The sequence below is a fragment of the Triturus cristatus genome, chromosome 4_2 (genome assembly GCF_964204655.1).
Source record: "Triturus cristatus chromosome 4_2, aTriCri1.1, whole genome shotgun sequence".
In the NCBI taxonomy this organism is placed as follows: Eukaryota; Metazoa; Chordata; class Amphibia; order Caudata; family Salamandridae; genus Triturus; species Triturus cristatus.
Window position 1 is genome coordinate 490,811,776 of NC_140586.1, and position 22,273 is coordinate 490,834,048.

Sequence of the window (22,273 nt, forward strand, 5' to 3'; positions counted from 1 at the left end):
TAGTAGAGATGTATTCTACCTATGTAGAAGAATATAGGTTCACAACGTTGTTGAGGTTCTGTCAGGTTTGATACTCCTGTGCCTAAAAAAGGGGTCTGTAGATGGAACAAAAAGAAGTTTTAACAGTTTGATATTGGCCCCCTGTAAAATAATGACACAGTTGCACGACAACTAATAACGCTCCACCATGTTGTGGGACCGACAATTAGGGGGATATGCCCTACCTAAGCAACTGCATAGCGGTCCATTGCGTTATTAGTTTTTCTCCTTCTTTATCCTTTATGTAGGAATGAATATACGTAATGCTGGTCAATGGACCGCGTCTGAATGTTAATTGCCCCAGTCACAATTGAATGTGAAAATAATTGTAAGCAATGACCCAGTTGGGTGGTCGGTCTTTGCATTATTAATGGTCTCCTGCTCAGAAAGCTGTTATATATGTCATACACATAATATTACAGAACAAGTGTGAAAAGAAAAAAGGAAAAAACAACTAATGACACCCACACCCAGTGAGTTTTTCTTTCCGTGGGTGTGGGAGTCACTATTTTATTATGTCTGGAAACTTGATGGCGACAGACTGAAAAAATAGGACTTCAGGCCATAAGCCATTAAAAGGGCAGGCTGTGTGATGCCCTTACTTCAACAACTAACTCTTCATCAAGCCGTTGAAGTAAACTTTCCATTGACTGCTGACAGAAAGGTAAGGGTCTGTCCATCGAACGGGTGTGGACTTAAGGTTTGGCAGACATAGTACTACATCACAGAATACCCTGCCTACCTACAAAGCCCTAAGTTTGTTAAATAAAATGCACTTGTGGAGAGTTTTTTACAAATGAATACGACCTTTTATTCCAGTTTAGACATAGAGATTGACAATAGCTAAAATATTCAGGGGCATATTCACGAAGAAGTTGTGGGGAGAGGCGTTAGCCTCCTAGGCGCTAAGTTTCACGACTTAACGCCAAAACAGGCACCCTTGCACCAGAGCGCGAGGTTGTTTGCGGGCAGGGAGGTTTGTTAATGCACAGGAAGGTGTCCCTTCCTGTACATTAACAAACCGAAAATGACAGTTTGCTTTTTCCATGTGTGCTGCTACATGCAGCACACATGGAAAAAGCAAAAACGAGGAGATATAAAGCTTTTCTCCTCATTTAGCCATCTTAAGACCTGATTTTTCTAGGTCTTAAGTTTGGTGCTGCCACCTATTATCGCCGCCCTTTATAATAGGCGGTAGTGTCAAACGCAATGGGTGTTGCGGTGGTACGCCCACTGCAGCACCCACTGCACGCCCCCTTTCACGCTAAGTTTAGCATGAAAGGGGTCCTATTCTCAAGGCTGCGTTAAGCCACTTAACGTGGCTTTAAGCCACGCTAAGTGAGTTAACGCTGCCTTGTGAATAGGGCTCTGATCCTATCGCCACCCGAACGTCAAAAAAAGTGACGTTCCCATGGTGATAGGGGCTTGTGAATATGCCCCTCAGTTTCTATCGATGAGGACTGGTGTCATTTCTGTATTAAGCAAAGTTTTGACATTGAGGGACACATACCTATCATACATCAAGCTATTTTTTGCACAAAAAGCAAATGGTTCTTTGTGTCCCACCAGAAAAAGAACATACAATCGTATTTTATTCACTGCTAACTTGTGTTTGCTCTATTACAGAACTCTGCAGTTAGCCAAACCAGCCCTGCACACAAGTCGAGTGTTTCCGTTATATGGATTGCACCTCCTGGGTCTGGATATATCCGCTTTAGGTATATATACGTTTTTTTTATTAATTACCTTATCTCTCGTGAAATTGTTTGATTTGACTCTGAATTCCGATATAGGTGGTGGTGCATAGTCAATACTACCATAATTCACATATGAAAAAAGACATTTGGATATATTTATTCTCATGGGCCCTTAAAACTGAACATAATAAATATCAAGTATTGCAAATGCAGATAGTACAGTTTTTCTGTAATCATGGGAAAAATCAATTATCTTTTTGTTTAATATCAAAAAATAACAAAACATCAATTACTCTAATCTATCTTCTCTCATTACAGCGTTATATTGAGTATATTAAAACAAATACGCTTAAATTTAAACATGACCTAAACTTTGATCAGCATTTTCATAAAAAAACATTTGTGGGCTTTATTCATCTTTGTAATGCTCTCAATTAAAAATAATATTACATGGGGTAAAGGATCCTTGGGAACTTTTGTTATGATGCGGTTGGTAAGCAGCAAAGCTATGACCAACCATATGCAGATCTCAATAACTGCACAACTTAGGGAGCACAACAAACTCTGATTTTCTGTCCGATAAGCAAAGTAAGGTATCTACCTGCGCTGGATGGAATCTAGGAATATTTTGATATTGTTCTGAATTCCTATATTCTTCTCCAATAAATAGGATGTGGAGCTCTGTCTCATACAAATAAACCGGGTATTTTTCAAGAACTGGAGCAAGAGGATATATGTAGCCATTACATTTCAGAGGATGATGGAGTATTCTTAGGTACCCTACAAAATCCACTCGCTTGAAAGGGTCATCGGAGACCTGAATAAAATGTAATTCCGCTTTTTTTATTTATCAGTGTTATAAAACAAAAAATATTGATGCAGAAAGCTAAATGAAAATAATCATGCTTATATGTTTCATATTTTATGTGCATGATACTATTTGATTAGAAGGTTCGAAAGATTTAAATGGAATGTTTCATGTGAGAGCAAAACGAATGAAGATGTGTTAGACCTGGCATCTTTAGCGTGGTTTTCCTTGACTTTTTGCCTCTACCTCCTGTATTTTTGACGCTGTGCTGGATTTCGGTTTTGCTGGTTTAGATGCTTTGGGCACTTTGCCACTGCTGATCGGTGTCAAAGTGAAGTGCTCCCTAGGTAAATTGTTATATTGATTGGTTATCCATGATTGGTATATTTGTTTCACTTGTTAGCCCCTAGTAAAGTGCACTGAGTGTGCCAGGGCTGGTGATTCAAATGCTACTAGTGGGCCTGCAGCACTGATTGTGCCACCCACAGGAGTAGCCCTAAAATTGTGTCACAGGCATGCCACCGCAGTGCCTGGGTGCAGTTGCTAACTGCCATGCTGACCTGACCAGTGTCCACACTGGCCAGACCTAACCCTTCCCTTTCTGTACACATTGGACACCCCTATTGAGTGCCCAAGGTACCCCCCTGGGCAGGGTGCAGTGTATGTGAAAGGTAGAGCATGTATTGGTGTAGGTGACCTGCTCTGGTAGTGAATTACAGCCATTTTCGTTTTTCACTATTGAAAGGCTATCTTGCCCATAGGCTATAATGGGGAATGCGGAGTGTAATGTTTACCTGCATATCTTGAAGAATGTAGTACGCGCACTACCTGAAGCTGTCCAAGGTTTTTAAAGTTGTACCGTGCTCACGGGGTATCACTCTCCGAGGTGGAGTGTAAATATGAACATTGAAAAGCACCCCCAATGATTTGGGGTGTGTCCCCCAGGCACTGGTGGAGAGCCGCTCATGCGGTTTTTAACTCATACGAAGAAAAAAGTTCATCACAAATTAAGGTGTTCTTAAAGTGAAGCTTTACTATTTTCTATTTCTCCATAGAAAATCAATCGGCAATTTTGATCCATAGACGGCAATATCTCCATTGCGTTTTGCGGTTACATAATCATTCCCATGGTCATTCCCAATGCATTTCGGCAGAACCTGCCTTCGTCAGGGTAATCTATAAATGAATACACATCATGAATATACTATACGAGGATACAATACAGTGTGCAGATTTGGGCCGATAGTGAATAGTGAGTTAGTGGAAGTGCATTAGCTAACGGTAAAAAAGCATAAAAAAATGAATGGGTGCCCTTGTGTAAACGGTGAGAAATGGAGGTGTAAATGGTGCGTGGTTAATGCTGACGTGTGGTAAATTTTACAGCATGTCTCTGGTTGTTTGTAAGAGGTTATAGAGAAATAACGGATTATGCCGGTAATCGAAGTCTGATGATGAAGAATGCCGAGTACGATCAACTAGGTAGTGCTGTTAGCGGTGACGGGTGAGATTAATACTAATAAACGTGTAGTTAAACAAGTTCCTGTGTGCACTAATATCTAAGTTGATATGTTCTTACCGAATGTACGGAGTTCTGGCGCGTGGGCTCAATGGTGTGGTAATGATCGGGTCTCATGCAAAGATTTAAAAAAAGATTTGATCACGTGATACGGGTGATGCGTTAGAGGGTGAAGACAGACTATGCGAGGATAGTGAGTAGTAATTCAAACAAAAGAAAGACTAGAGGTATGATGACGGTTAAATGTGTAGGAATACAACCGTGAAAGATGTGATGAAAAGGGATAGATGAGAATTAGTGACGGATAAAAATAGTATGATTAAAGTGAAAACATGAAAGAATATAATAGAATATAAAAACGAATAGAATTTAATGCAAAGTTGTATTTCTAGAGGGCTGGGAAACCCTCTAGTGAGCGGTGTTGAAGAGTTGTTGAAGAGTTGTATGGGATAGATGAGAAGAGCGAGGGAAAGAAAATGGGGACGAAAAAGAAGAAGGATAAAGAAGTGTGAGCAGTGACAACATTTCTGAACAGAACATGAGTGATGGTGGTTTAAACAAAGCGATGCTGGTAATTAATCCTTCTCTTAATGACCAATGATTTATACTATAGGTAACAGGTAAATTCTATACGATCATTCATTCCTTTTGGCTTCATGGAGTTCAGCAGATAAATCCAATGGTTTTCCCGTTGTAGAAGGAAATTATGGTTGTCTCTCCCTTCTTTTTTCTCGATGGTTTCCAAAATACAGAATCTCAATTGGCTAACAGAGTGCATAGCTTCTGTGAAATGTTGGGCGACAGATGACTTCAATTGTTTAGTTCTGATGTTTGACTTGTGTTCGTTTAATCTGACTTTGATTTTTCGTTCGGTTTGTCCAACATAAACCATGCCGCAAGGGCATTTGAGCATATATATGACGTTGGAGGTATCACAAGTGGCTGTTGTTTTGATTTTGATTTTATGCCCTTTCAATGGATGTGTTATATGTGGACCTTTGATGATATTGTGGCAGTTGTTACAGTTTAGGCATGGGATTGTGCCTTTGAATGTTTGCTGAATGGTTGGTTGCGTTTGTTGCAGAATTTCCCCAATGTTCTTGTTCCTGGTGAAAGCAAAGATAGGTGTTTCGTCAAATATATGGTTGAAGTCCTGTTCCAATGTGAGAAGTTGCCAATGTTTGCGGATGATTCGTTTGTATGAAGTGCTCAAGGTTGAATATTTGGACACTACAGTAATTTGGTTTTTGGAGTGTTTAGTTTGAGGCTTCAAAAGTTCATTACGTGTCTTGGTTGATGATCGTTTCAGTGCTTCATGCAATACATGATCAGGGTATCCTCGAGATCTGAATCTGCTCATTAAGGTGTCCATTTGTGTATTGGATCTGATGGGGTTGGAAACAATTCTTTTGATCCTAAGCATTTGTGAATACGGAAGGTGTTGTTTGAGGGGTAAAGGGTGGAAGCTGTGGTAGTGAAGAGTGTTGTTTCTGTCTGTGATTTTCCTGTACAGATCTGTTTCAAAACCGGTGGAGGATCGAGTGATGTTAACGTCCAGAAAAGTGATGGAATGAGTATTGATGTTGAAAGTAAACTGTATACGTTGGTCAATGAGGTTGAGTTGTTCCAGTTGGTTTTCAAGGACGTCAATAGGGCCGTTCCATACTATAAAGATATCATCTATGAATCTCAAGTAGAGCTTTAGGTGGTCCGCCCATGTTTTGATGCTTAGAATGTTGTCTTCTTCGAACCGATTCATAAAGATATTGGCGTACGCTGGGGCTGCACAGTTTCCCATGGAAGTGCCCGTTAGTTGCTGAAACCACTCGTTGTTATGTTGAAAGTAGCTGTGTAGGAGTGTGAATTGCATCAATTCCATTAGAAAAACTTGTAGGTCTTGTGAGTAGTTGGATTGTAATAGTGCGTGTTCAATGGCTTCCAAACCAGATGAATGAGGGATGGATGTGTACAGGGAATTGACGTCCACTGTACATAGGATAATGTTTTCTTCTTCGGTGATGGTTGTTTCGTGTAATTTGGTTAGAAAGTCGGTTGTATCCTTAATGAAAGATCTCATGTTGTAAACACTGGGTTGCAAGTGACGGTCGAGATATTTGCCCACTGGTTCATGTAGGCTTCCTCGTGTGGTAACAATTGGTCGACATGGTGGTTGGGTTGGATGTTTATGGATTTTTGGTACCAAAAATATGGTAGGACTTCTTGGGTTTGGTTGTATGAGGTATTTCTTGACCTTCTCATTGATGGTACCCATTTCAAGGGCTTTTTGAATCAAAAGTTGTAGAATCCCCATATATGATGTTGTAGGGTTGAATGCCAGTTTCATGTAAGTGTTCGTGTCCTGTAGATGAATCATTATTTGGGAATTGTAGTAGTGAGTGTTGAGGATAACGAGAGCTCCTCCTTTGTCGGCCTTGGTGCAAATAATGTCTTGGTTCCGTGCAATCGCTTTGATGATGCCCAATTCTTTGTTGGTGAGATTTTGCAATTTGGGTGCCCTTTTGGAATTGAGTTTCGCTATATCTTTTTTCACTACAGATTCAAACAGATCAAGACTCTTATGGCTTGTGGGTGCCATGTAGGTGCTTTTAACTTGTAAGCCCATGAGGGGATCTTCTTCTTGTTCCTTGATGATCTTTAAGACGTTATCGAAAAAATCGCGCAGTCTGAGCTTTCTCATTAATTTGAAAAAACTAATGTCTAGCTCAAGTGTGTTGCTACCGGAAGTTGGTACAAAGGACGTGCCTTTTTGTAAAATTCTAAGTTGGATGTCGCTGAAGTGATGATCAGAGATGTTGATGACTAAGTTCTCTGTTGATTCGCTCGTTTCTGTCGATCCTTCTTGGTCGAGGTTGTGCGTGTTTGAGGTGGATCCTTCTCTTTTTCTTTGTCTATGATTTTTTCTGTTGCTCCTCCTGGGTCGTCTTGGTCTGTGTGACCTACCTCTAAAAAAGAAGAAGGTGAAGGAATCGTTTCTTCAGAAGTTACGGAAGTAGAAGTAGTAGTTGATGCTGAAGGTAAATCAGTTGGAGCCCTGGTTTCAGATGTATTGTCTCTGGGTGTGAATCTTCTGGGTTGTTGAGTGCGGTCACTGTCCGATGATGAAGTGTCGGTGTTGGCTGAGTATGGTTTGTTTTGTCGACGTTTTGCGTATATTTCAGCCCATGAGTATACTTCTCCCATCTTATAATCTGTTGTATCCCTGCGAAATTTACGGATTTTGCGTTCATTCACTTCCGCTGTGTGTTTGGCTAATTGGGAATTGATGTTCTCTAGTATGTTGGTGAGTTCCTCTGGTGTTAACGAGTTTTGTAGCTCGTTTTTGATGTCATTGATATCTTTGGTGAGTTCTTCTAGAATAGATGACAATTCTTCGATGATCAAAAGGATTAGATCTAGCGAACATTTGTTCAAAATTGCGAACCACTTGTCTTTAAATTTCTGTTGATTCTTGCAGAGCGAGGGTTTTAATGGTATTCTGAGGCCCCTGGGGATTCTTTGCGCTTTATGGTACCTGATCATGGTGCTTGCGTGTAGGCGCTGATTGATCTCTTTTTTGGAAAGGTAGAGAAGTTGACGGATGTTCTGTTCTTTGGTGTTGTGACTGGAATATGTTGTTGAATCCTCGTGTATAAGGGCGTAGATTCTGGCGGCTTCTTCATGTCCAAAGGCGAATGTATCCGCTCTTGTGTCAGTAAGGTTTGATATATCATCAAATTGCATGTTTTTAGTGGTGTGCTGCATGCTGAGGGTCGGACTGAATTATATAAAGAAGAATGTAGTACGCACACTACCTGAAGCTGTCCAAGGTTTTTAAAGTTGTACCGTGCTCACGGGGTATCACTCTCCGAGGTGGAGTGTAAATATGAACATTGAAAAGCACCCCCAATGATTTGGGGTGTGTCCCCCAGGCACTGGTGGAGAGCCGCTCATGCGGTTTTTAACTCATACGAAGAAAAAAGTTCATCACAAATTAAGGTGTTCTTAAAGTGAAGCTTTACTATTTTCTATTTCTTCATAGAAAATCAATTGGCAATTTTAATCCATAGACGGCAATATCTCCATTGCGTTTTGCGGTTACATAATCATTCCCATGGTCATTCCCAATGCATTTCGGCAGAACCTGCCTTCGTCAGGGGAATCTATAAATGAATACACATCATGAATATACTATAGTAAATTTCTACCGGAGAAGCTACGCCTTGGAATCCATACAAGTATCGCCTCACTCCCCATACAGGCCAGATTCGTCGCACACGCCCACAGTTAATAGTGGGGAGGTCGGGTTGGGGGAGTCAATAGATGACAGAATAGGTACAATTAAATAAAAAAATTAATGCTGCCAGCGCAAGGTAAATGATTTTATTTATTTTTATATTTAATTTTACCTATCCCATTGTCAGTTGACTTCTCCCCCAGCCACCCTGCCCGGCCCCAATGCACCACTGCCCACCACTCTTACCTGTGCAGGCTGCCACTGACACCCAGTACAAAAGCTTCAGGTGCTTCATAGGCAGCGGCTAAGTCCGCAGCCTTTCGCCACCTGACTCTGACAGCACCATAACACCATGGGGAGACATAATGCATCTGTCAATGAATGAATGACAATTACTAATTTTGACACATTTTGCGAGTGGAGGAGATCTCTTTTTGCAAATCATTTAAAGCATGGCTGTGGTAATTCACGAAAGACACTAAGGTAACAAGCATAAGCTTTTATTTAATTCTTTTCAGTAGAGATCGTCATCGTAACTGAGCCATTAACAGTAAAACATATCTCACCAATGTCCTAACCTAAACCACACCACTATAAACACCGGAGGAAGGCAAAGAAATGGACAGGAGAACCAAGGATGGGGAGAAAATGGGAATGGTAGGGATGAAATGAAATTCTAATATTAGAGATCGTTGCAAACGAAAACACAGTCTGCTGCATTAAATTAAATCATTGCTATGCAACACATCCCCTATGATCCAACAAATACAAGTCAGTAATTTTCAACAACTTTTCTAAATGGAAAACCAACACAGGAAGTATGTTTCACAGCTACAGTCTCATTACCCAATTGTGAAGATCCAGAGTCTGCTCTTTAGATCACACTCTGCCTTAAAAATGAGGCGCTTCGCTAGACTTCACCCCCCACCCCCCACCCCAGCCCCCCCCCCCGGCTCCATAGTTTACTGAGGAACTACTGGCAATGAAAATGGGCTGTAAGGATGTAGAGAGGGCTTGGAAGCTTAGTTATGATAAATTGGCTCTGAAGCTCTACCATAGCAATTGTAGAATGACCCGTGCCACCTTCTTTTTTGATCAGATCACGTCGGCCCACAACTGTCCCAAACATTTTTGTAGAATAGCCAATGAGCTCTCTGATGCTAGTAGGGCTGCCACAGCATCTCTACTATCCCACGCTCAATACAAGGAACTGGCACTTTTCTTCATGAGTGAAGAGCAGGATATCTAGCAATCTCTGCTGAAGGTAAGAGGAGATTTCTCTCAGCCTACTGTCTCTCTGTCCTATAAGTTTGATGACTCGATTTCTGTGGACTCTTCTCCTGTCCGCCAGACTTTGGGCTTGTAGGATATTCTCGACTTGCCTTTATTTGTGTCTTTGGCACAATCATTAATATCTGTTCTCTCAGGGTTCCCCTTTCCCTGGCTAAACTTTGACTTTTAGTTTTGGATAATATGCTTCCTTTGGTAAATCTCCTTAAATGCGTGTTGCAGGAGGGCTCCATTGCTCAGACATGGAAGCACACCACAGTCCTTCTCCTTCTGAAGAAACCTAACTTGGACCCTGACGAGGGGTCTAATTATAGACCTATTTCCCTGCTCCTTATTCTGTCTAAAATTCTAGAAAAGCAAATCTGTACACAACTCTCTTCTGTTGTGGAGTCTCAATTTTTTTTGTATGACTACCAATCTAGTTTCAGAGTGGGACACAGTACTGAGCTCACCCTCCTGAGAGTTACAGAACATATCAGGCAGCTGCAAGTTGAGGGCGAGACGGCTGCACTGATCCTACTCAATTTCAGTGCTGCCTTCAATACTGTGTCCCATGAATTGCTCACAGGGAGACTAACACAATTGGGATCCAGGAATGGCTTGGGATTGGGTATCTGCCTTCTTAAGAGGTCAACCTTCCAGGTTTCCTCAGGCAGCGCCTCATCCATGTGTCATGCATTGGCCACTAGGTTACCTCAGGGATCAGCTCTGAGTCCACCACTTTTTAATATCTATGTGTGCCCCTTGGCCGATCTGGTGTAATGCCGTGGTCTCACTCTATTTTCCTCTGTTGATGATACCCAAATAAACCTCTCATTATCATCTGCTCAGGACCACAGCTCTATGTCTTTGAACTCCTCCTTGGCTCAAATAGCCTCATGGATCCACATCAACTTACTGAAATTGAATGGTGAACAAACAGAGGTGTTGATACTTGGAAAGAACCTGTGCCTCTGGGGACCATAGCATTGGCTAGTGGCTCTGGGTGGTATTCTCATCCCTACTCTCAAAGTCAAGAACCAAGGTTTCTTGGTGGACAATAAATTCTCCAAGAAGCTGCAGGTGGCACAGGTATTTGGGACCTGCTTCACAACTTTGAAATGGCTCAAGAAATGTATCTGGATTCTCCCCATATCTTCCCAAAGAACTGTCATCCAGGGTCTCATTCTATCTCTCCTGAATTACAGTAACATTCCCTACATAGGGGCTGACAAAGCCTCCATGAGACATGTGTAGGCGGTGCAGAATGCAGCCACATGGCTGATTTATAGACTGCCAAAATACGCCTCAGTTACTTCTCTCCGCAATGAGCTTCATTGTCTAGGAGTTGAGAAACGTGCCCAGTTCAAGGCTTTGTGATATGTCTTCAAACCTAAGACAAGAATCACTCCCCACCATATCAATGGTCTGATAAAACAGTATCAGCCCACTTGCTATCTGCGTTCCAGCAACCTCTCCTTCTGCACTATCCATAAGATTAAACTTACTCACATGGGAGTTTGCTCATTTGCATTCCACGGGCCAAAGCTCTGGAACACTCTGCCAGAACACCTGAGATCTTGCACCTCACTGCCCACTTTTCACAGATAACTAAAGACGTGGTTGTTTTGAACCACCTTAGCTGGGAGAAACTTTATCTACTCCTAAAAGCAGTGAAAATCCCCAATTGAGTAGTTGTTTGCGCTATACAAGTATTTAACTTCACTTAACTGCTGATACTTGTTGAATTTCCACATTAGGAGTAAGAAGATCTGGAGACTCAGACTCTCCTGAACCTATTACTACTTCACTGGATGTGATCGCATCTATTCCAGTAAAATATGACATTTCAGGTTGAGTTATTGCATTTTCCCAACTTTTTGTTAAAAGTTTCATACTGGTCACAATGTAATCGAGACCACACCCAGACACTTCTCTACAGAGAACATCATTGTATATGGAGACATGTTACTGTGACATTTAGATACTCTATTAAGACTCCAGCGTGTTTTGACCTGTGTTTAAGCCTATACATGTTAATGGTCTCCTTCAGGGCTATGGATCTTTCTGCCTAACTAGTGTGCAAAATTCATGCAATTAAAATGAGGGATAAGGCTCTCATACCTGTTTACTTCAGTACAACGTGAGTGTCCTGCAACTGAGAAAATATATGCAGTGTAGATAAATCAACAGCTAAACAACCATTATTAAATGCATTTTCGTGTGTTTTGTAAGTGTTAATACATTCACTGTTGATGACATGCACCCCAAGAATAAGCTCATCACAACAAACTCACCATACTTGTAGGAACTGCAATCACTATAAAAAAAGGTCTGTCGCTAGTGCACAAATGTTAACTGTAAAAGACAAAATATGGTGTCATTACATGCAAGTGCCAGTACCTTAATCTTACTATTGGAAGATTCCAGACTTATCCAATTTGGGAAAGCCCTAAGCATCGTGGTCAGGATAGGGGGGGGTCCTCTCCTGTATTCACACACTGAATATATTGCTAGAAATAGGCAATGGTAGACATTGACACATAACCTTCATCTTTCATGGTCATCCAAAATTGAACTGATTTCAGCATTATTTTATGCTATTTTTATCTAAACCCAAGCGACATTATCTCCAGGCTCGGACTACATCATGATGTGTCTTTCTATGTGATGTTCTCGTATATTCTCATCTTTTCAAAGAGGAGATAATTCTATGTTTCCTACAAAAAAAAGGAGTGCCTTGGCAGCATAGCTTCTCTTTCCATGCTCAGACATATTGTTCCACACCAAACATGTAACCATAGTTTTGGTTTCTAAAAATGGATCGATAAAACGATTTCATGCAAACGGAAAAGGATAACACCTAGTACCACTGGATACATTTCACTTCAATTATCATTGATTTGTAAGATATAAAAAGTCAAAATGGGCACCTTCCTGTGGTAACAAATGCAATAAAAGATTTGGTGATATGATACCCCTATAGCTCTTTTGTTATATCATAGAACCAGTGCTCTGACTGACAACTTTTACCTGAATGATTGCATTTTGAATCTATCAGGAAGCCTCCTCCATGAAGCTTCCACCGACCAAAGGCGGAACAGACTGGTCAAGCAAAAACACTTACTTTGTCAAGTGGTAGGTGCCAGCTCATCAACCTGAAGATCCACTTTCTGCCACATAGTAAATGCTGGTCTCTATGTGGGAGCAGTACTTAAGGATGGGCTTCCTGCTAGAGGGCATGCATGTGTGTGAGTCAGACTGGGCGTAGTTCTCATTTGCAAAACTCTGCAAAGTGCCGAAAAAACTCTGCCGCACTCCGCGGAGTTCTACAAGAGGCAGAGTGAGGTAAGTTGTGCTGCTCGAGCTGATTTTTAATGCCAGGAGTTTGTCCCATGCTGTAAAATAAGTGCAAACGGCACCACACACAGCTCAAGAGGTCTCTGCTTCTTTCTGCCGCTCAAGTAGATGCTCTACTCAAGTGGCAGTTTCCTGAACGTGCGTGGAAGGTTTCTCAGCGCAAGCAGTAGCGACCTGTCTCAACCGCCCGCATTGAGAAATCTCACTGGGAGGTGGTCTAGTGTGCAATTTTCCTCTCTCACGCTCACCAACTTAATGTTGACGAGCCACGTGAGTGGAAAAACTCTTCTCCAAGCCACTATGTGGAGTTTTTCAGATCTCCAGGCTCTACACGAAGCGCTGAGTGGGAAAAGCTCCGTAACCTTCGCGAGCGGATCAGAATTTTACACCCAGGCCTAGTCAGGATGTGTTACCAGAAATCATGGGAGTTGAAGTTCACCTGCTCAAGAATACGTGAGCAGTGCATTTAAATGGAGTTGTCTTTTGCCTGAACTCCCTCTGATGTTAAAAAATGAATAGCTCTAGTTTATCCCTTTTTTGTACATAAAACATGTAATTACAAAAGACAAAACAATTCCAGCTTAACAAAACAATCCAACTAAAAAATATTATATAAAGATTCAACCTTGGTCCATACATATTTATTCTGAATTGTCACAGAATATGAAAGAAGCCTAGGTACACCCAACCATGTTCGATGTCCTATGCTATTATATCTAATATTTTTTCGATCATTATAATGTATGTGGATGACTTCTATGGAAACTTATAATAGCAACAGGACCATGTGCAACTATTCAGAAAAATTTGAAGGCTTCTGTCATAAGATAATAAAATATGTACTCAAAAGATGGTTCAAGTTTATAAACTCAATTGCGTCCACAGGACTTCTTCATTGAGGCCTCTGGTTTATGTACTCAAGTGATAGATCCACCTCTGTTTGGCATAAACAAGCCTCTGTTCAGCATAAACAAGCCTCTTGTCAAAGTGAGTGAGTTTTGGTGACATCTGCTCTATAACTAGATTGTCTTCAGAATGATTTTTCTCCAGGTAGTGACACATTAGTCATGTAGTCATCTTTTTGCACCGTACAGTGCTCCTATGGTCATTAATTCTGATATTTATGTTTCGAGTTATCATCCCTATGTACTTTAGGTCGCATGGGCATGTTGTCATGTATACTAGGTTAGTAGAGTTGCAGTTAGTAAACTATTTCTCTATCCAGGTGTTACAAATGCCTAAATCAAGTTGTATTGTTCCTTTCATCTGTTTGCACATAATATACTGGCCACATGGTGCATGACCTGTGGCTGGTGGGAGATTCTATGCAGCTGATATTGTTTTCATGATAATGCATTCTTGTATATGGACCACTGCATCTTTTAGAGATCGAATACTTTGAAAGAAAACTTGGTTTTTCAAAATTGAGTGATCCTGATGTTAAGATATGTCAATGTCTATTGATTATTTTTTGTATTTTTTTGGAATGAACTCCACAAGTGGTAACACAAATCAAGTGTTCTGTCATTTTTTGGAAACTTTCTAAAAAGATACCTTTGTGGTCATTCAAAGCCTTTTTTGCTGCTCTTTTTATTACCATCAAGAGGTATGGGTAATTTTGTTCTCAGTACAATTTCTCCTTAATCTAAGGAACTGTCATACCAGGAAAGTGTCACAAAGGGACTTAAGATGAAAACTGTTGTATCTCAAAAGTTTTTTTCTGGTCCCTAGGTTTATAAAACACTTTGCAATTAAGAGAGTTTTCAGCCGGTATGATCTTTAGGTACAGAAATTAGATCTCCTTCCTGCTCATTTCAATAGTTAATCTGAGGTACTTGTTCATACAGTTAATCCAATTCGAAAATGCCTGTGCTTGTTCTTCATTCCTTGTCTACAAGATGAGAATGACATGTATGGTTTCCATAGTGAATTATTTTTTCAAATGGGTTTCAGGGAGTGAAAAAAACATGCTATCAAATTCATCCACATAAAGACAGGTCACACTAGGGGAGAAGGTACTGCCCATCGAAGTCCCATGGACCTGTAAGTATATGATTGTCAAATTGAAAATAATTCCTGGTTAAGGCCATGTGTGCACAGTCTAAAACAAAATCAACTGGGGTAATTGAGGTCCCTTTAATTTCAGACAGTAATCCTATTAGTTCCTCTAGGGATTCCTATTGCAGAATACTGGTATAAAGGGCTTCAAATTCCATTGTTATTGGAAGTTGAGAGTGAGGATTAAATGTGACACCTTCTTAAAGATCGGTCAGCAAAATCGGACCATGCTTCCAATGCTGAACAGATCCCGGACACAATTCGACACCTGGGCGCTTGGACTTCCCTTCATGAACTTTAGGTAGGATGTAGAAATACAGAACCCTTGGATGTGTATCATACAAAAAAGCAGCCTCTTGCTTTGTGCTCCAGTTATTCTCTTCAGCCTAATGTACCATAAAGCTGATACCATCCACAATATCCTGTGAAGGGTCCCGGTCTCATCTTTATATAATTTTGTGTATGTCCCAGAAGTCTTAGGCATTCTTGTCTGTTCATGTCCAAAGGCATGACCACAATGGTACCCCTTTATCTGCTACTTTCATCACAATAGTTTGAACTTCTGACAACTTGGATAATGCTTGCTGTTCTGCTTTCTTGATGTGAAATACCTGAGTGTTTGCATTCTTCAGCTGATCTATATTCCTTATCCACCACCTGTTCAAATGCCAAGACCTCACTTGGCGTAGTACCAGCAGGAGGGTTAAAATGTGATTTCCTCTTTAGACCTGTGTTAATGTTTTTATCAACAATTGGTTTATTATCAAAAAAGACCTTGTGTTGAATTTTTCAAAAGAATTCAGCCAGTTCTCTACGAAGTTCAAATGTGTCCTGCTTTGGTGTGGGGACAAACCACAGGCCCTTGTTTAGATGCCTCAGCTGTAAGTTTGAAAACTTAAAATCCCTCAAATTGATCACTGCTCTAGCTACTTGCTCGTCCCCGGTGTTGAAGAAATTTACTTCTCCACGGCATAATGTAGTTTCCCCCATTGGACTAGCTGATCTCAATTCTTTCCTTTGCCTGTACCTAAAGAAGCAGGGGCCTTAAACCTTGTGAAATGTCCAAAGGGTGGTGGTTGTGGGCGGTCAGAGAAGGGGTTCCATCCTAAGGAAGGTTGTTGATACTGTGGTGGACGAAGAGGGCATTTAAAACATTATCCTATTCTGTATTGTCTTTCTGTAGCCCTAGGTGAAGTGTAATCAGTATTGCTGTGATCTGATACTGAAGAGAAAGAATTGTTAGAAGAGCTGTATTTTTTTCCAGTCCTCTTCGCTTGATAATCCAGTTTTGGGTATGGGTAGGTGACCTCATTATAAAACATTTTGAGGTCCACTATCCTGACAGTGTCACTGTTCTACTTTGGTTTGGGGGGCCACCTTTGATGAAGCATGCCATGAGAAGTTGTCAGTTAGTTGACCCCTAAAATATCTTGTTTGATTCTTATGTAGGACACCTTTGGCCCTGCGTATAAGCTTCAGTATTGGTAATTGAATCTTACTCAAACACCTTTGTGGGATTTATTAGTCAAGAATTTTGGCATGTCTACTGAGACAAACTGCACCCTGTTGTCAGAAACAATGTATTCAGGGTAAAGATCTCAAATGAAAATGTCCATGAGAAACTCAAGAACTACTCCTGTTGATATTTGTTCCGCAAACATCACTTCAGGCCACATAGAGTCATTATTTATCAATACAACAGCATATTGGATGGGAAGTCTGTGCAAGGGCCTGAAACTAAACTCTCTGCTTTAGTGCGGTGGGCCATGGAACATTTTGCTCAGGGCGAATTGTCTGTTTTGCATGAATTATCTGCAGACATGCACATCAAACAATTTTAGGCATGGCACTCTGCTTGAGCATTCATACCTGACTACCAGAAGTATTTTCATAATAAATTATTTAAGTAAGACATGCCCAAATACACTTGATGACCATCGCTGATGAGAATATCTATGACTCCCTTAGGAGGTACACGCTTGTCATTCCAATTTTTTTTAATTCTCCCTCAATGCTGAGTTTGCTTGCTAACTGAGCAAAATAATGAAGAGATCCTCTCAAATGTTTTGCACAAGGACATCCTTCACACACATACCTCCGGAACTGGCTTACATTTTCATCTTCCTCGTTCTCAAGTTGCCATTTGTTCTCATTTACTACTTCTCATCCAAAAGCACATGCATCACCGATGCATGCAATAACCTCCAGCTCATCATTCATGAAACCATCTGATTCTATGTTCTCACATGGTAGTCTAGATAAGCAGTCGGAAGGTTGGGTAATATGCCCTGGCACATGCATCACATCAAAATTGTAGTCTTGTAGTTTTGAGCAAAGTCTGTGTTGTGTTGTTTGTGCCCCCTCTAGGAGATAAAGTCTGAGGAAGAGGTTTGTGATCCATGTGAAGTGAAAATATGCTTCCCCATATAAAATGACTGAAAGGAATTATAGTCCAAATGCAAGCAAGCAGCTCAAGTTCAAGGACACAGTATCATCTCTCTGTATGACTCAGTGGCTTGGATGAAAATGTCACTGCTCATCACCTATTTACAGATCTTTGGGTTAGTACAGCCCCCAATCCATAGGTACTTGCATCAACAGTAATAGTTCAATGTTTACCACTCACATAGGGCTGAAGTGTGGCACCATTAACAGTGTGATTTTTGATGGGTTCAAAAGCTTCATTTTATTTCTTCTCCCATACAAAATCTAACTCCTTACGCAAAATTTTCTAAGGGGTTCCATTGCCTTGGCAAAATTATAGACACACTTTCCATAGTATACATCATCAAGTGCAGGTGCTTTTCATATGGCATCCACCAAAGATTATTTTGGAGCAAACCTTCTCCTTAGATATTATGGCCAAGGTAGTCAACCTGACTTTAAACAATTTACATTTGTGTGGACGAAGAACCAAACCTTTTGTGGACAGTCTTTTACACACATCTTGGAGAACAATGAAGGGGTCATCCATGTTCTTTGTGAAACCAAAAAACACACATTTGATGGATGGAATGCAGAACAAATCAAAACATTCACCACCAAGCAAGAGATCTGGGTTAAATCCATCATTATTTTTCTCACCATGCCACCCCAGTTTGGACCTGGCCATCTGCAAATCAGTCTTGACCCTGTGACTCATGGGAACAGTCCAGCTCGAATTGCCAAGCCAGGTCCTCCTTGGAACGGAAACAAGCATCCTAGGACCGGTTTTGGGGTTTCACCCCTCATCAGCCAGGATAGCTTGAATCCAGTGGCACAGTGAGCCCGCGAACCCACGTCTGGGCATACCCGGCACACTTAGGGCAAGAAAGCAAAAGACACACAATTGATGGACGGAATGCAGAACAAATCAAAACATTCACCCCCAGTGAAGAGATCTGGGTTAGATCCATCATTCTTTTGCTCACCATGCCACCCCAATGGGCACAGGGTCAAGACTGATTTGCATATGGCTGTGTTCAAACTGGATGGCATGGGGAGTAAAAAAACGATAGATTTAGGTCCAATTCTCTGTGCTGGGGTTAATGTATGACACTCTCCTGCATTCTTCCATCAATTGTTCTTTTTGAATTTGTCACCTGAGCGGGATGGATATGCCCAGACTTGGGTCGTGTGCTCTCCATGCCACTGGAGTCAAGCTATCCTGGCTGATGAGGGGTGAAACCCTGAAACCAGACCTAGAACGCTTGTTTCCAATCCAGGGAGGACCTGGCCTGGCAGTTCAGGCGGGACTGTTCCCATTGGGCACAGGGTAAAGACTGATTTGCATATGGCTGGGTTCAAATTGGAATGGCATGGGAGGAAACAAAAAGATGGATTTAAGCCCAGATCTCTGTGCTGGGGTGAATATATAACATTGTTCTGCATTCTGTCCATCAATTGTTCTTTTTGCCTTTGTGAAACCAAGCACATCATCCTGGGAAAAAGCAGAGATTGGCATCCATCTCTTTAGATGTGATACATAATTCATTGAAAACCTGATGCCCCGAGGCTAAGCCAAAGGGCATCCTTCTTTATTTAAACACTGTAAAAGGAGTAACAAAAGCAGTGAGGGATTTTGATTTCTCAGTGAGCTCAATCTGTTAATAATCACTATGCAGATCTAAAACAGAAAAGAAACACGCACTCTCCAGCATTGACAATAGGGCATTTATCTTAGGCAAACAACAATGGTCTACAGTGATGTTTGCATTCAAAGCACATGAATCCACATGGTCTTAGATCGCCTCTGTTTTTCTTTGTCAGAACAATTAGTGAAATCCAATCAGAATATTCGGTTTCATCAATGATGCCTTCTTTCTGAAGTTTTTCTAAAAGTAATTGCAGAGCCTTACAAATAGTGAAGGGAATGTTTCTGAGCTGTTGTGTAAGTGGAATTGTATTTTTTTTTTACTTTGTCGGATGAGAAAATCCTTTTTGTTTTTCAATGCCTTCAGGGAACACTTCGGGAAACATACTTCTGATTTTCTGCTCAATGTTTTCTTCTCCAACTGCTAATACAGTCGCCTACTTGGTTGGTCAATAATGAGTACTGTTGAACTGGTTATCAATAAACACCTGTGAATCCGGATACCTCCCGGGCCGAAGTAGTGCAAAATTACACTTGTTATGTTTGGCAGAGTCAATGTCAATCGCATTTGGCCAATTTACCTCCTCCTGCGGCAAGGACAGGAAACACAGAGGGTAGCACCTGCCAGACACAGCACTTGGAGAACAGAGTACAGTCTGAAGTGCTAGGGAAAACAATTTATTTGCCCAGCCCCAGGTGTTAACTTTACTCTGCAGGGTTGGTTGTCTGGCAATGTGGCAAAGGCTTGGGGCAGGTCAGCAGATCTCAAAGGGGTACATGGAGGTCTATGTGTCTTTCTTGCCGAGTAGAGCTAGTCTAATTTGGCATAATGCTGGTGGTGGATGATCAGCTGACCCACTTGAGAGATGTTATGGTGAGGTGTAAGAGCCCGTTGCAGTCGAAGGTTGTATTGCTTCAAGCGACTGCCATAAAAACAAGTTTCATTAGTTCAAAACAGGACTTCACTTATGAGAAATGGGAGAGTGTCAGTGAGATTATTATCGGTAATATTAATGAGCTGATGCTTTGTTACAATATTTAAGCACATCTTTATCTCTGAACAGTGGAGAAAAACGCATTAAGCGTTTGGGAGAGTGTACCATGCAGGTCAGTGACCTGGCCTAAAAAGGGCAGGGAAGCAGATACCGGAGGGAAACATCGTTTGCATTGCGGTGTTTGCGCCGCGATGCAAACGATTGGTTTGGGAGAGCCAGACCTCACCTAGAGGTGCCTGACTTAAGTTTGAGGGACAAGTCCAATGTGTCACATTTACTGAACGTATAAAAATGTTCTAGTATCTCGCAAGCTTGTGCAAGCTGTGGTGTCCACAGAGTTTGGGGCAGGTTAGCACCCCCACCTTGCATTCAGCATTCCAACAGCCCAATAGTTGATAGAACATGGGAAACACCTTCCAAAATCTGGCACCAGAACACAAGGTTAGTCAGGGCTAACTTGTCTGTTGGGCGACTCGTGCAGGCGAAAGCTCACTACACTTCTTGCACAGTCACACCAGTTCGGAATCAAAGCATTGCCTTTGGTATCCCTGGGCATATATAGGAAGGCCAGACAAGCAGCCAGGGGGTAACAGAGCAGGTCGACTCTGCTCTTAGCATAGTATGTCAGGCTGCATCACCTCACCTGGGAAGCAAGCACTTCTTTGAGTGCTGGGTTGGACCAAGGCAAGACATCAAGTAATAATTGAGCTATGCTAACTGCCGGTGAAGATCATTTTATCGGGAAGCAATTGAGCGCTGCAGGTGGCCATTCCTTGCTTGAGATAGATGATAGCTTAGGTCCCCGATAGTACTCACATACTGGTCCAGTGGCTTCCAGGCCATCGCATCCCAGGTTGGGCGGGTCAACCCTGTTAAATCCTAGGGTGGACTAGGAGGGTACAGGATGGGTGCTTAGGAAACCATGACGGAGCAGGGGAGATGCTGGCAGTAGGCCCAGCACTTCACCTGTTCCCCCCCACCAGTGGTATTAAAAGTATCCCCAATTTTCACCATGTGAACTAGGAAGGCTTGGGATACAATTTCACTGGTCCGCTGACCTACAGTGGGCCGTTCCGTTTAAGGGAAAACTACAGCAGAGACTGGTTGGGGGAGGTCCCCCAACACATCCTGGCCATCCACTTTGCTGTTCACAACAACTGCACATCTGGGAGTCCAATTACCTGTGCATAGTTCATTCAGACACACAGTATCATTTCAATTAAACAATTGCTGTAGTTATAAGTTGCAAGCGAGAGATTCCCCCAAGGTCAACTGGTCACATTATCAGCAATAAAGCTGCCGGGGAAGTCTGGGTGCAGCCACCACATACCAAACTGAACAGTCAACAGTACGGCAGAAAAGGAGGGATGTTGAATTGATTGCCCACTTGGCAATATGACTATTGCACAGGGGGGTGGAGGGTTATTGCAGGGACACGGGTGGTGTGGCGGCAACACTAGACAGTCAGCTTATGCTGGGTAGGAGGTTCTGCATCACCAACCAGAAGGGTACGAAGTGGAAAAGCCCAGTAAATAGGTTTAATATATGTGTGTCTCTGGCCTTACAGCTGTGTGGAGCCTGTCTCATTTAGGGGTATGCCCAGGTGAAAATTGTGTACTTAAGGTTAGCATGACCAATGCGGTTTGTGGTATCTCATAGCGGATCCAATGAAGGTGTACTAAACAGGGAACTGGGAATCTTGGTTTCCAACACTTTTGCAGGTTTAATGCATCCAAGGTCGGAGATGGACAGTAGGTACTGTGCATCTGTGATCCGATGGCAGTTAAGCAAGCAGGGTGCTCTGCATAAGTTGTAATTGCACGAAAGGGTGAGGTGTCTCCAATAGTGGGCACACAACATATATTTTTTCAAACCAAATTTGACACCGTTAAGGTGTTCACCAGGGTTTAGCAATCAAAGGACTTTGTGCAACCGTCTGGTCAACGAGGCGAAGTAAGTGCACCCAGAACCAAGGGTAGGTGACATGTTCTAGCAGTTAAGCTCAAATGCCCACCCGGTTAGCTTTAGTAGCCTCGCTGGGTGGTGACGCTGTCAGCCAGCATGGTGTGCTGCCGTCCCAAGAAATGGGGGAACAGGATGTCAAGCACAAAAGGCTACTATGTAAAAGAACATTTGGCACGTCCAGTGATCAACAAAAAATAAAATTTAACGGAGCAGGTAATTTCCACCGCTGGGGTTGCCAAAGGGTGGGCAGTGTGAACGCC

The 22,273-nt window shown here is 41.9% G+C and overlaps 1 protein-coding gene across 1 annotated transcript in view; it reads left to right on the forward strand.

The window, feature by feature from the left end:
- The window catches only part of LOC146834591 (ferric reductase 1-like), a 285,647-nt gene that overhangs the window by 18,040 nt on the left and 245,334 nt on the right, over positions 1 to 22,273 (forward strand). Inside the window, exon 3 of the mRNA XM_085600125.1 lies at positions 1,666 to 1,757. Within this exon, the coding sequence (XP_085456251.1) occupies positions 1,666 to 1,757 (92 nt within the window). The remainder of the gene's footprint in view (positions 1 to 1,665; positions 1,758 to 22,273) is intronic.